General features: G+C 43.2%; 1 protein-coding gene across 1 annotated transcript; it reads left to right on the top strand.

Annotated features, from left to right (window-relative positions):
* Positions 1 to 356: 356 nt before the first annotated feature.
* LOC134102390 (regulator of G-protein signaling protein-like) lies at positions 357 to 12,348 on the top strand. The gene is made up of 23 exons (XM_062556475.1): positions 357 to 434; positions 642 to 724; positions 843 to 917; positions 1,034 to 1,163; positions 1,799 to 1,900; positions 2,196 to 2,363; positions 2,789 to 3,771; positions 4,151 to 4,213; positions 4,426 to 4,651; positions 5,394 to 5,501; positions 5,989 to 6,085; positions 6,192 to 6,394; positions 6,546 to 6,663; positions 7,030 to 7,117; positions 7,690 to 7,819; positions 7,920 to 8,079; positions 8,688 to 8,826; positions 9,207 to 9,331; positions 9,790 to 9,956; positions 10,170 to 10,247; positions 10,664 to 10,736; positions 11,615 to 11,653; positions 12,221 to 12,348. Exons 1-23 carry the CDS (start codon positions 392 to 394, stop codon positions 12,294 to 12,296), a joined length of 3,474 nt encoding a protein of 1,157 aa, XP_062412459.1. The 5' UTR covers positions 357 to 391; the 3' UTR covers positions 12,297 to 12,348.
* The last annotated feature ends 1,170 nt before the right edge of the window (positions 12,349 to 13,518 follow it).

The following is a 13,518-nucleotide window of genomic DNA, read 5'->3' as shown; positions in this document are numbered from 1 at the left end:
AATATCTTTCTCTTGGCTCTTGACTTAGGCTGCCGTTGCTGTTACTGTAAGCTGCAAGCTGCAAGCTGCAAAATACTCACAAAATAGCCTACTCTTACACAGTGGAAAAATACGAACGTAATGTAGCCAATGGAAGATTTCCGACTCACCTCGTCAAGGTATTTGCTTCATAGTTCAAACGAACTTTATACTTGTGCAAAACACTGATCTATAAAGTTCTTTATAGATCAGTGTCGCAAAACATGTGCAATCACAAAGAAATACACTACTGCGTCACAGATAACTTTGTGCGTTTGTTTAGAACTCTTCGATATAGCAAACAGTCAGTTTTGTGGTGAACTATGCGGTTATGACCATGTAAATTGACTAGGCCTCATTTGAATATTGAGCCATGAGAGGGAATACTTTGACCGAGGGTTCCATGAGCTGTTTCAGTAGGTCATGTCTAGGAGAGTTGAGTCAATTGGTTGTATTATAAAGGTGTACTGCCATCAAACGGATGTTTTCAGTAGGCTACAGATGGTAGTATTCTGGAGTAGGCTTAACTTGTAAACAGATGAGAATGTACCATGGTCTTAAACAATACCCTGCACGCCTCTTTGTGGTCTACTTTTACTAATTGAGTATGAATTATCGTTCAGGAGAGGAAGATGAAAGAACTTTACCTGAACTTTTGAAAGATGAAGTATTTGTGGATTTCTTCAACACCTTCCTCAATCTACCTGTTAGTGTTTTTTTATATATATATATATATGTTTTGACATTACCAGTGACATCTGTTCAATTAAACTCCTTATCTGTCACTGTTGTTATTTAACATGTTTTTTTTTATGTTAATGAAGGTTTTTGGGCAGACCCCTTTGTACCTTCTGCGTGACAACAAGTGGATTCTGTGTCCTGAAGTTCTGCACTCCCAAGTATTCATTCATTCATACTGTATATTCATTCATTCACTGGTAAATCAAAAAGGCTTGTTTAACTTCTGTCAGTCGCCTGTGTCTACCATAACAAGAGAAATTATTTATATGTGCAGCCGGTGAATGGAGCAGGGTTTCTGCAGTGGTTGACATCACAACGATTAACCTTGTTTAAACAAACTGAACTTTTTCATCACTACCTGCTATGCGCAGAGATCCTGCAGCTTCCGTCATTTCAAACCGAAGGTGAATGGTTAAATGAGTTTTACATGCAGCGATATCTGTTTTGGGGAAAGGCTACATTGATTGATACCTTCTCTCTACCTACATCTCTTGAATTGTTAAGAGTAGATCAAAGTCTATTGAAGTTATTTACATCAGCTGAAGAGAAATGTAGAAGGGCTAAATTAATGAAAATAGCTGATTTCGTCTTCTAAAATCTATAGGCTACAAGGTGTGTAGATCTGGAAAAGACTGACAAGTAGTTGATAAGTAAATGAACTTTTGTATAATCCGAGTTCCTGACAACAGATTAGAAAATGTCATGTTTTCTGAATACTTGTGCGCTAAATACTCCCAGAAGATTTGATACAGTATATTATGGGATTATGAGGAGAGTAAAATCTATAATCTATCTAGGCCTATCTAATCTAATCTACGTTTAGTCAATGTAAATTATAATGCTGATTAGCGGTGTGAGTTTCCTCTGGGTCTTGTGATCTGGAGCTGGAGTTTTCATTATTATTATTTTTTTATTATTATAATTTCTTAATTTCTTAGCCATGGAGTTGAGCAGCTTGTCATTCACTGCTAGTACAGTATGTGTGTTCTGTGCATGGTCTGTGGATGTGACAGATAAATGTGTGAATTGTTGTGAGCAGAGGGGCAGCCATGGACCAGAGCGGACCAGTGGCTCCTGAGGAGGTGTGTGGGCAGTGTGAGGGGCCTGCACCGCTTCACCTCCTTCATGGCAAGCACGCGAGGTGAGGTGGAGCCCTGTCAGGAGTCAGGACACACACACACACACACACACACACACACACACACACACACTGCTCCAACTGCTTTCACTCACTTTCTCTCTTTGCTTATTACCTAACCCTTATAGTCATCATAATAAAGAGAAGAGAATCTAAAACGCTTAACAAAATGATATAACAAAGTCACTGATGACAAATGCTACAAGAGCAATCCTACAAGCTTCCCCCCCCCCCCTGAATATGACTGCATTGTGAGGGCACTGATTTGTGTTGTCTCTGTGCCTATCGGGGAGCACAGGAGAGGAGCTGGTCCTGTTCAGTGTGCGAGTCAACAGGTTGCTGAGTCTGTCGAAGCAGGAGCAGGAGACTCCTCCGAGTGTCCACTACCGGGCCTTGCTCTCAGTCCTCCAGCTGAATCACCTCAGGGAAGGATCCGGCATCATAGCCGTCTGCCGCATCTCCCCAGGTCAGGACAAGACACTACGTCTTGTCACCACTTCATATCATAACCTGATATGAGAAATGACAGTAACTATGCAGTACTGCACAATCAGTAGAGAAGAAAGACAACATATTCTAGTTCTGAACACAAAGCAATGGGTAGAGAAAGTTGGTAGCAACGCCTAGATTATGGGTTCAGTACCCATGGAACACACTGATATACTGTATACTGCATCTCAACTTAACTGTAAATTACTTTGAATATTAGCAGCTAAATAAATAGAAAGCAGGGGTAGTATAGTGTAGAATAGTGTAGTAGTATACCCTAATATGGTTATGGTTCAGGTATTTTGTCCAAAGTGACAAACAAATAACAACAATGTAATAGTTACATTTCACAGTAACTACTAAATTGATGATCGCTTGTCCTCCTGTGTGTTTTGTCCTTAGCCGAGGCACTGGAGGTTCTGGCTGGTGATCACCCGGAGACTGGCAAGCTGCAGCTGCTGTGGAGGATGAGGACTCAGGCCGTGCGCCGACTCCAGCACTACTGGCTGCCTCACTTCCTGAGCCACTGCAAGGCCTCCCTGGCCCGCGTGGCTGAGTGTCGGCCGCTGGTTGAGGAGTACGCATGCTTGGCTTCCTGTGACGACCCTCGGGAGTGCCCTGCACTGCCCGGCGTGGAGAGGAGTCAGCTGGAGCGGTCAGCCGTGGGCCCTTCCTCGTACAATTCCAAACACAGCAAGAAGCTCCTCTGGAGGTCCAAGTCTGGCTCCAAGAAACCTCATGGAACTAACACTGAAGGCGGAGCACAAAAGCCTACTCCGAGTGTGTGTCAGTGGCTTTCTATGGACGGCAAAGCATGCCTGGATGGGTGCACCAGCATTGCCCACAACAAAGACAATGACCTGATTCTGCCCAGTGCCCAGCCTGGTGATGCGGACGTGTCGGCAGGAGGCTTCCGGCCGTCCATCCAGGTGGCTCAGACTGGCAAAGACCGGCCGCTGCCTGACGTGGACGTCCCCCACGTCTGCATGGGCACCCCTGCCCTCCATGTGCCTGTCGACGTGCCCACATCACCCCCCGCCGCCCGCCATTATGCCCACATGGGTCCGGCCCTGTCTGCTGACGAGATGGCTGGGGGGCCCTACAGGGCGTTCCTGGAGACCCGCGCCCTGGTTGAGCCGCTGCTGCACCTGGCCCTGTGGCGGGAACTGGACGTGCTTCTCAGCCTCCTGCTGAGGACCCAGGGCGAGGATTCGCTCTACGCGCAGAAGCAGGCCGTGGCCAGGAGAATAGCCGACGCGTTTTTGAGCGGAGAGGCGGAGAGGGCGCTGGGGGTAGAGAATGCCACCTGCGCCCAGCTACGTGAACTCCTGCCCTCTGGGAAAGCCATTCCATGGATTTATGCAGCGAAGCGTGACATTTGTAAGGTACTGGAAAGCCACGCTTTGGCTGTAGTTGATGTTCTTAGACTTGGTCTCCACGGGAGTCCATCCTGTCCTATCAATATGCAGTGCACACACAACGCTTTTGAAAGGCTGCAACGTCCTCATCATTGAACGTTTCACAGTTGGGTAATAGAGTTAGATGCTGATCACAGAGGCCAGAAGAGTCCCCCAAAAATATGAGAGCTGACAGAAAATGTTTTGATAATTATTTTAGTAATTCAATGATAATGCACTTACAGTATGCTCAGCTTATGTAAGCAGTGTTGCTATGTTGCAGCTGTAAGTGTATTTCATGATGGTAACCTCAGATGAAATGGAATGTGACTCAAATGTTATGTGGTTAATGTGTTAACGTTTACAGTTTCTCAGCACCTCCTATGATTCATTTTTGGATGAAGAGGATAAAACACTCAATATTCATCTAGTGAGTGTTATGGATTTGATGTCTCATGTTTTCAGAGTAACCGTGTACTATTTTAATTACCAATGTGCATCTACTGTATGTTCACTCATGGTTGCTTGGTTAATGATGTATGGAGGCGTTCTGTTTCCATGTGTTCATGCGTGCATGTAGGTGTAATGTGTGCACTTGTGTAATCCAATTTATGCTGATCATGTCCATCTGGTTTGGTCCAGTTTGGCAGAATGCAGTCAGTGTGTCTCACCAGAATGCCGACAGTGCCCTCTAGTGGATCGAACACGGCAGAGCAGCAGCTCAGGCGCATGACAGAGGCTCTGGCTCTGTGCCACGGCTGCTGTGGGTATGCGGATGCAGAGCTCCTCTCTGATGAGACCTGGGTGCTCCTGACTCTGGAGGATGTGGCTGGAGGAGGGTCTATTCACCTGCACTACAAAAACACCGGTAATAAGAATGCAATGCGATTGGACGCCCCTCAGCTCAGAGCCATTTCTGTACATTCTATTCAAATGACAGCGCATGACACCCACTCTGAAGATGTATGCCATGTATAGCACATCAGCACAGTTTAAACCAGGAGTCTCAAACTCAGATTACTTGCAGGCCACTTTGCATTTTTGGGGGGCCAGACAGTACATAAAGATTTCCTCTGTATCATTCTCCAATTGAATATTGGAGATAATGAATATGAACAACTCTTGCCTTAGGGCACACCTGTGTATAACTTTTGTAGTTGAGACTGACATTTACTTTCTAAATAACTTTTCTTGGCAGACAATATTCATAAACTACAGCATAACAGCCAACTTTCAATCATTCAGAAACAGCTCCCTATTAAATTACGTTGAGTTTTGCTTCACTTCTTACTGCCCTCAAGGCTGCATCATTGTCTTTTTTGGCTTTTGGTTCCACTAAAGACATGTCTCCGAAGTTATGCTGTTTTAGTCTTTTTTTTAATTTTTTTTTATCGGCAAGCCTAATCTCATCGCAAATATAAATCAACCAAGGCGCCGCAATGGAATGGGTTTTAGACCACTGGTTTAAATCTCGTTTGTTTATGTCCCTCCATAAATTGTCAATTATAAATTGACAGCCAGCACTAGTAATGTCAAAGGGAAAACGATTCCACTGTCCATTAGTGGCCCACATGAAAAAAGAAAATGACAGACACTGATCTTTTGCGCAGACATGTTTGATATGCCATTTGAGCAGCTGGCCTTGAAGTTTCCTAAAGTGGCAGCAGAGAGGATAAGTGCCAGCTACCGTCTCTACTGTAAGGAGAGACCCCCATCAGGTACTAACATGCTCTCAGTGGCTTAGTACTTTGCAATCAAAGAACAAATCCATTCACATTCTGTTCTACACACCAGTTTGATAACAAACAGATAATGATAAGCTGTTCATTAGGCTTACTTGTGCTGTGGGAGAGTTGTTAGAATATAAAGGGAATCCCTGAGGCCTTATGTTCCCCAATGTTTTACTGTCACTTTAACAAAAATTCACAGAAGGCTGTCACCCAGGCAAATTTTACTTAGAACATTAGTCTAGCTATAGACATGTCCATATATTCAGCAAAACTGCACTAAACAAATGCATTGCTTTAACGTTTCCTCAACATCTCAGCTTGACCAGAATTCGGATGCTATACCACAAAGCTTCTTGACTACTTGACTACTTGAAACACAGGATTGCCACTGATGTTATATTGCAAAATAATCCACAACAGTGATTTAATTAACATGTTATTAAAGTTTTTTCATCATTTCATGTTTACAACTTAGATAGACCCACCTCCAGAAATCTGTCGTCAGCCACTACAAACAGAAAGGATCTGAAGAAGGCCAACAGTTTTTACCACACACCATCCATGAGGCCAAGGTTTGACCCTCATTCATCTCCACTAGTACACTTCCAAATGTCACGTGTGTCTGCACCATATGGTGATGTTAGCGCTACAGTAGTTACATTGTGCTCCTTCTAACAGAACCTATGGAGACCTGTTCAGGAACTCCACTCACCTGGACTACTTCAAGCGTTACCTGCGTTGCAATAACGCTCACGGCCCTCTGCTCTTCATCCAGGAAGTGGAGCGCCTGCGTTCCATCGAACAGACCCCAAAGGGTGCCAAAATCCAGAGAAGAAAAATCCATGCCATCGTGGAAAAGTATTTCCGACGGGATGATGCCGGTACTGATTTTATGCCTTCTTCTTCTTCTTCTTCTTTTTTTTATGGAGCAATGTTCAATGATGACAGCTTATTCTATCCATAGTAGACCCATAGTCTATATTTTATTGTAGTGATGCCTAGAGTGAATATGTTCCTATACATCTCTTGCAGCTGATTTTCTGCAGTGCAGTGCAGACTTAATTAACAAGGTGGGAACCATGAGACCGGTGACCTGTGAGATCCTGTACGCCATCCAAGATGTGGTCAACAAGTCCCTGGAGGCCACTTGGTAATCTATGAGCTCAAAAGTACAGCAGTTTGGAGTCTGTATAAAGCCAAGCCTGACATCAAGTGTCTAAGTACTTAAGCAGTTGATAAGTTCAATGGACTTGTGTGTCAATGTATGTCATTGTAATACGTATAGTACGTTTTAAGGTCAGTAACATGTTCTTATATCCTTGTTTTATTTGTTACACACACAGTGCAGAAAAATATGATCGGGATAGTTACTGTAAAGTGGAACGGTCTCGCTGGACTAAAAAAAGCAATAAAACAGACTATTTACCCAGCATGCTGCTATGTTTGAATAATATTTGTCTGTACTGTTTCGGCCTGTAAATCATTTGTCTGTGATGTTTTGTTTCCATGGCGCCAGGTTTAAGCAGTACCAGGACGTCTTCCCTCCCAGTCCCATTGTGGTCCCTGACACCACTGCCAGAGGATCCATCATCAAAAACAAACTGGTGAAGCACTTTGGCCTCATTTGTTCAACTTCGGAATTCAGCAATAACTCCCAATGAGTGTTTTATATTTTCCTACAGTCATTGTCAGTTTTAGAAATGAATGGCTCAGGTTACAGTATTGCTTGTGTAGTTTTGAGCCACGTGTTTATTTATTAAAAATATTTATTTTTACGCACACAATCACCAACATCCATATAGCCTAGGCATACGCAACCAGAAGAAACAACAATCCATTCAGATCAATTAATTAAAGTAATTTAGATAAAGCTTACAATGCAAGCAACAATGCCCACACGTGGCAGAATTAGCAATGAATGCAGAATGAGCAAAGAAAGCATTTTTTCTAGGCCCCCCTCCAGACTGGGGCCCGGTGCGGTTGCTCATGTTGCTACAGAACCGGCCCTGCCAGTGGTGATGATTGTAGTTTACCCTTTCCCTGTCTCTCTCTTTCTCTCTCTCTCTCTCTCTCTCTCTCTCTCTCTCTCTCTCTCTCTCTCTCTCTATCTATCTCTATCTCCCTCTTTCCCTCTGTCTGTCCCTGCCTTTTGGTCTATCCAACCCTCTTCCCACAGAAAAATGTCTGGACCATTCTGAGTGGCTTCATCAAGGGTGTATGCAAGTTCAAGGCGGGCATGGTGAACACCAAGACCCGTGGCGAGTTTGAGAAGTTCCTGCGTCAGCACTACCGGGTCTACTCTGACCGTAAGTACTCAGCCGCTCGGACTGCGCCAGAGTAAACCGTAGTCGGCATAATGGTGTTATAGCAAATAGTGGACAATCAGCTGATCAGTGTCTCTTACAGCGCACAGCGTGAGCCCAAGTCCGTCGTCCATGGACATGTCAAAGACACACATGTCCAAAGAGGACGATTCGGCTTCCCTCAAGACACGCCTCATCAAGAACAAGCCCTTGATTGTGGACTTCCTGATCAATGATCTCTCCTTCTACTTGGAGTGTGAGAGGTGAGACTATGTTATGTAACATCACCTGAGAACAGGTCTAGAGAAGTGCAGTTTAACATTCACATTCAAATATCCTTCATTCCAGGAAATGTATTTCCATTTTAGATATAAATAAATATATGCACAAAAGATGACAATCTGGACGATCTGGATGTATTCTGTAAAGAGGAATGTCCTAAAATCCCCTGCCTTGTATTTTCCAACTTTATGATATGTTGTACTGTAGAAGAAAACATAAGAGCTTTACAAAGAAGAAAATATAGGCCAATATGCCAATAATTGTGGCGCTTGTGTTTTTGTTAAAAATAACAAAATATTTATTTATTTGAATATGCTTCTCTTGAAGGGTACATCTTTCCTCATGTCAATGTGAAATATTGTTATTCTTTTGCACAAAACCATATTATGGACATATCAGATGGACCTTGTATTTAAGAGGATGCATGACATGAAAATAAATTTGCTCATACATTAGCTGAAAGAGAAGTAAATTGAAACAGTCTACAATAATGATATAATAATTCAGCAGCATAAATGGTTTTCCCTTATTGGTAAATTGCTTTGGCTAAGAGCAGCAGCTGAATGATCACATGGAAATGTTGATGTAGGTTCCGGAGCCTAGCAGACTCTGGCACAGCTATGGCGGTTGCCGGCTTGTACGGGGAAAACGACTACGCCATGCTTCACCAGAAGGCTGACATGATCATCAAACTCTTCCTCAAGTCTGAGTTCTCACCTAAACTTAGGGTAGGTGTCCGTGCACCTACCAGGGTGTAGGGTGCTCTGCTTGGTATGACCAGAGGGGGTCACCATTGTATAAAGTTATTCTTGATGTTGGCTATTCCGTGATGGACTGAGATTTAAGATATTTTCAATTATTACACAAAATTACACCCGTTGTGGTAAGTTAAATAAATAGACACTGTGTGTTAGGCCAGGGTTCTGTTCACCCTGTCGGGACTTATTTTACGATAATTACTGGCAGACAATACAATACCCCATATGATGATATAAAATGATAAACATTTTGTATGATGAAAAGTCAAAAGAAAATAATATATTGCGATAGTGAGGACTGTTAAAAGACTTTTATGATATAAGAGATATTGAGTGACGGCACTCTCCAGATAAATATCGCTGAGTCCCAGAGAGACAGCATCCTCCAGCTCTTTTACTCTGGCCGAGTGGACCGCACCCTCTTCTACCTGGCCATCGTGACCGTCTTCCCCATCCTGATGATCTGCTGGAAGAAGTAAGGCATCTCTTAGCTCACACTTGTGGAGGCTCTTGGCTCCAGGCTCTGTAAAGCACATTTGAGGCGATTTGAATCGTTATTAGCATAGCACTATATAAATATATACGATAAAATTGAAGTGTCTTCAAAAAACGTCTGAAAACCCAGCTCTTCAGAGAACATCTACTCTCATAGCACTACTTACAACTAGTCTTGATTATCCTACGGACAATTGCACTCATTGATGTACTTCCTACACTCATTGATGCACTTATTGTGGTTGTTGTTTATTGTTGTAACATTTGTTGTTAGAATTGCTCTTACAAGCTTAAACATGCTTTTACCATGTTGTAAGTCGCTTTGATTAAAAAGCATCAGCCAAATGTAATGTAATGTCTTAGCTTTAGTTGATTTTCAGTGAGATATACTGATATTCTTTTGAGCTCATTACCCATCTCCTCCCCTCCCCCCCATAGGTTTTGTGCACATCGGGTTATGGAGCAACTGTTTGGGGGGAAAGCAGAGAAGACGCCAAAGAAGGGGGAACAGAAGGTGCCCCCACCCGAGGCTCCGGACCACGTGGACGTGAAGGACATTAAGGACGACTGGTACCATAAAGTCAAGAGAATCATATCCCTGACGGGTGAGTGTGCATCTAGACACAGAAAGGAAGTTCGCCATGGCAAGAAACTCATTGTAAGACTGAAGGAACGACAGTGAAGTACAAGTCCAGAAACAACTAAATGCAGATATCCAAATGACATGTTTTCTTTTATTTTGTGTGTGTGTGTGTGTGTGTGTGTGTGTGTGTGTGTGTGTGTGTGTGTGTGTGTGTGTTTATGGTGGTGTTTTTCAGATGAACATACCATTGTGCGCTTCACCGTTCAACGAGGCCTCAAACTCATCGTTCCACAGGGCAAGGTTTGCATGAAAGGTAACCAGTTCACTTCCTCACCAACACTGACCACCGCCATGTAAAAAGCACAGAAGATATCATGTGATTATATCATTTGTTATGACTCTATTAGTGTATTTGTATTGTGATTATAGTCATTTGTTATGACTCAATATTAGTGTATTTGTATTGTGATTATAGTCATTTGTTATGACTCAATATTGGTATATTTGTATAGTGATTACAGCCATTTGTTATGTCTCAATATTAGTGTATTTGTAAAGTGATTATAATCATTTGTTATGACTCAATATTAGTGTATTTGTAAAGTGATTATAATCATTTGTTATGTCTCAATATTAGTATATTTGTAAAGTGATTATAATCATTTGTTATGACTCAATATTGGTATATTTGTAAAGTGAAAGTAGTAACTTTTCTGTGCTTGTGGGCAGACTGCCCGGGCAGTGACTCACTGTCCAAGATCCCCAGTGGACACAGTGGGCTGCCGGCGTTTGGAGCATCAGAGTGAGTGCATCAGAACACACACACACACACACACACACACACAGTACTGTACACACATACATGCACACACAGTCAAAAAACAATGTAATTCCAAATGTCAATACTATTTATATAGCACATTTTAAACAATGGGACAAGGATGTACACGTTAAAATGTTTTTGGTTATTCATTTTAGGTTATTGATGATAGCCTGATGATATTGTATGTTTGTAGCATCCTCTACCCTTACAGTATGTCCTTGATCTAGCATACTTGGCATTCTGCATTCTGTACTTCTGGTACACTGGTATCAATAACACATTGTTTATACTTTATAAATGTATTAAACCATTTCAGCATTACACAAAATATGTGTAAAAGTTGCAAGGATCTCATTGAATAGTATAATAGGATGGTGCTTTATTTCATTTTTTCCCCCTGGAATTGTAGAACTCTTAGCTTTGTGTATATGAATGTGTGAGCGTGTATTTTCACATTCACATGGTTTCTCGCTCTCCCTCTCTCCTTCCCTCTCCCTCTTGTTCCTTCGTTCACTCCCTGGTTAGTTTTGCATTTCAGGAAACAAGTTCAGGTGTTTCAGTCAGAGTAGTTTTTTTTTTAGTGTGCTCAAGGTCTGTATGTGTGAGTTTGCCAAAGTACATGCATAATCATGCATAATCTCTCTCCTCTTTCTCTCCTTCTCTCTCTCTGTCTCTCACATGCTCTCTCTCTCACTCTTTCTGGTCTCTTCCTCTTTCTCTTGTTCCTTCTCTATCTTTCTCTCTTCCTACCTCTGTCTCTCTCTGTCTTCCTCTTGCTCCAACAACCCCCCCCCCCCCCCCCCACTCCCTCTCACTTTCTCTTTCTCTCCTCTCCTTTCTCTCTCTCTCATCACCAGTTCCCTGGGGCTAGAGCCCCCTCCTCAGAAGCAGCCCAGGTGAGCTTTTCCTGCTCTATTCACACGGGACGGCATGCAGCCGCACTCCTTCCTATGCACTGTCAGGCGCCTCAGTGAAGGTGGCAAACATGCTAAAGCAGCCTAATGAGCACCAACACACTCACACACACACACACACACAGGCACACACACTTTCTCTCTTTCTCTCTCTCTCTCACACACACACGCTCACACATGCACACGCACACGCACGCACACACACACACACACACAAACACACACACACACACACACACACACACACACACACACACACACACACACACACACACACACACACACACACACACACACACACACACACACTTGTATCGGCACATTTGCACCATGTCTCTGTGGAGATGTGCTGGTGATAAGAGCCAGCGTGTGTGTGAAAAGTGACACTCTCACACAGCATAGTTATTTTAACACGGCTTCAGCTTTTCGTTAGCAGGCAGCGGGTGGCACGCTAGCAAAGAGAGAATACAAATTATCTTAGCAGCGAGTTCTTCAGCTGAATTCTCTGTGGCTCTTATGTTTTGTTGCCCTGCTTTCTCCGTTATCCAGCAATGGCCACCTCCAACATCCAGAGGGCGCCCCTGCATCAGGAGTAGGCTTGTCGACTGTTGCTGAGGAGCTCTAGGCAAAGAGACAGCCGCTATCATTTCAAACGAACGCAAGGAATAAAAGTCATCCGCAGCAATTGTGTAGATGTTAATTGATTTTTGGACATTAACTTTTTTTTTTAGACAGATTATGGAGTGGGTCACTTTTGTATAGGTGCAAAGTAGCAGGACCATGTTTTCCTTTCATGGAATACCACAGAATGTAGGGTCCATTGATGCTTCCTGTGCTTTGTAGCAGCAATCCATTGTTGTGGTCTTTTAACCTCGTAGAAATGACACTGAGTGGCGACTCCCATTACTGGTCAGTTTGCTCCTCCAATAGTCGCGGTAATTAGCTCATTTATGCACTTACATGTCATAAAAAGGCTCACATCTCCTCGTTAATTAGGCCCACATCAAAAGACATGCTCGGCACAATAGGAAATGGCTGTAGAATTAGTATGCAGAACAATGCTTTTACATATCAGACAATTAATCTACACTGCAATTTTTGAATTAAAAAGTTTTCAAACACGGAAATAAGTAGGACAGGCCAGTGGAGAAATCATTATTGTATGTGGTCTGGCTCTTAGTGAAATGGCGCCTTTGTTACCATCGAGAAAGCAATTAAAACGGGGGGAGGGATTGAGAAGGCGTCTATTCTCTAAGAAATTTGTCGGCCTCACAATGCTGTACATGTAGGGAGAGACGGAGGGAGGAGAGAGAGAGAGAGAGAGAGAGAGAAGAGGAGGATGAAGAGGAACAAGAGGAGGGGAAAACTAGTGCACATTGAAGCAACTGCCCAGTTTGATTTGAATTGTGGCTCACAGTGAATGGAAAAGAGAAAGTGTTCCGCTTTTCAAAAAAAAGAAAGAAAAAAACGAAGGAAAGAAAAAGGATAGAAAGAAAAAAAGGGGAGGAAAAAAAGTGTACGAGGAGCGTGGCGCTAATTCCCAGCGACGGAAATCCTGTTTATCCTTGTTATTGTTCGAGAGAAGATGAGTATATCTGATACCTTGTCAGAGTTATTAAAAATGACGCTCGGCACAGTGTGACGCCGTAGGCTGCCGTAGGCCTTCGCTTGTTTCATCATACGTTGTGACGTTAGTCTTTTCAGGCTGCCGCTGCTTCCCTCCGTGCCACTCCACTGCTGCTGCCGCCGCCGCCGCTGCTATTTCACACAGTTTCAGGGGAAAGCGTTCACATTTAAACTGCACGGGGGGGAAAAAAACACTTCTCTCTGACCTCTGGACACTCCAG

The sequence above is a fragment of the Sardina pilchardus genome, chromosome 15 (assembly GCF_963854185.1).
Source record: "Sardina pilchardus chromosome 15, fSarPil1.1, whole genome shotgun sequence".
In the NCBI taxonomy this organism is placed as follows: Eukaryota; Metazoa; Chordata; class Actinopteri; order Clupeiformes; family Clupeidae; genus Sardina; species Sardina pilchardus.
This window is presented reverse-complemented; position numbering and strand designations above follow the sequence as displayed.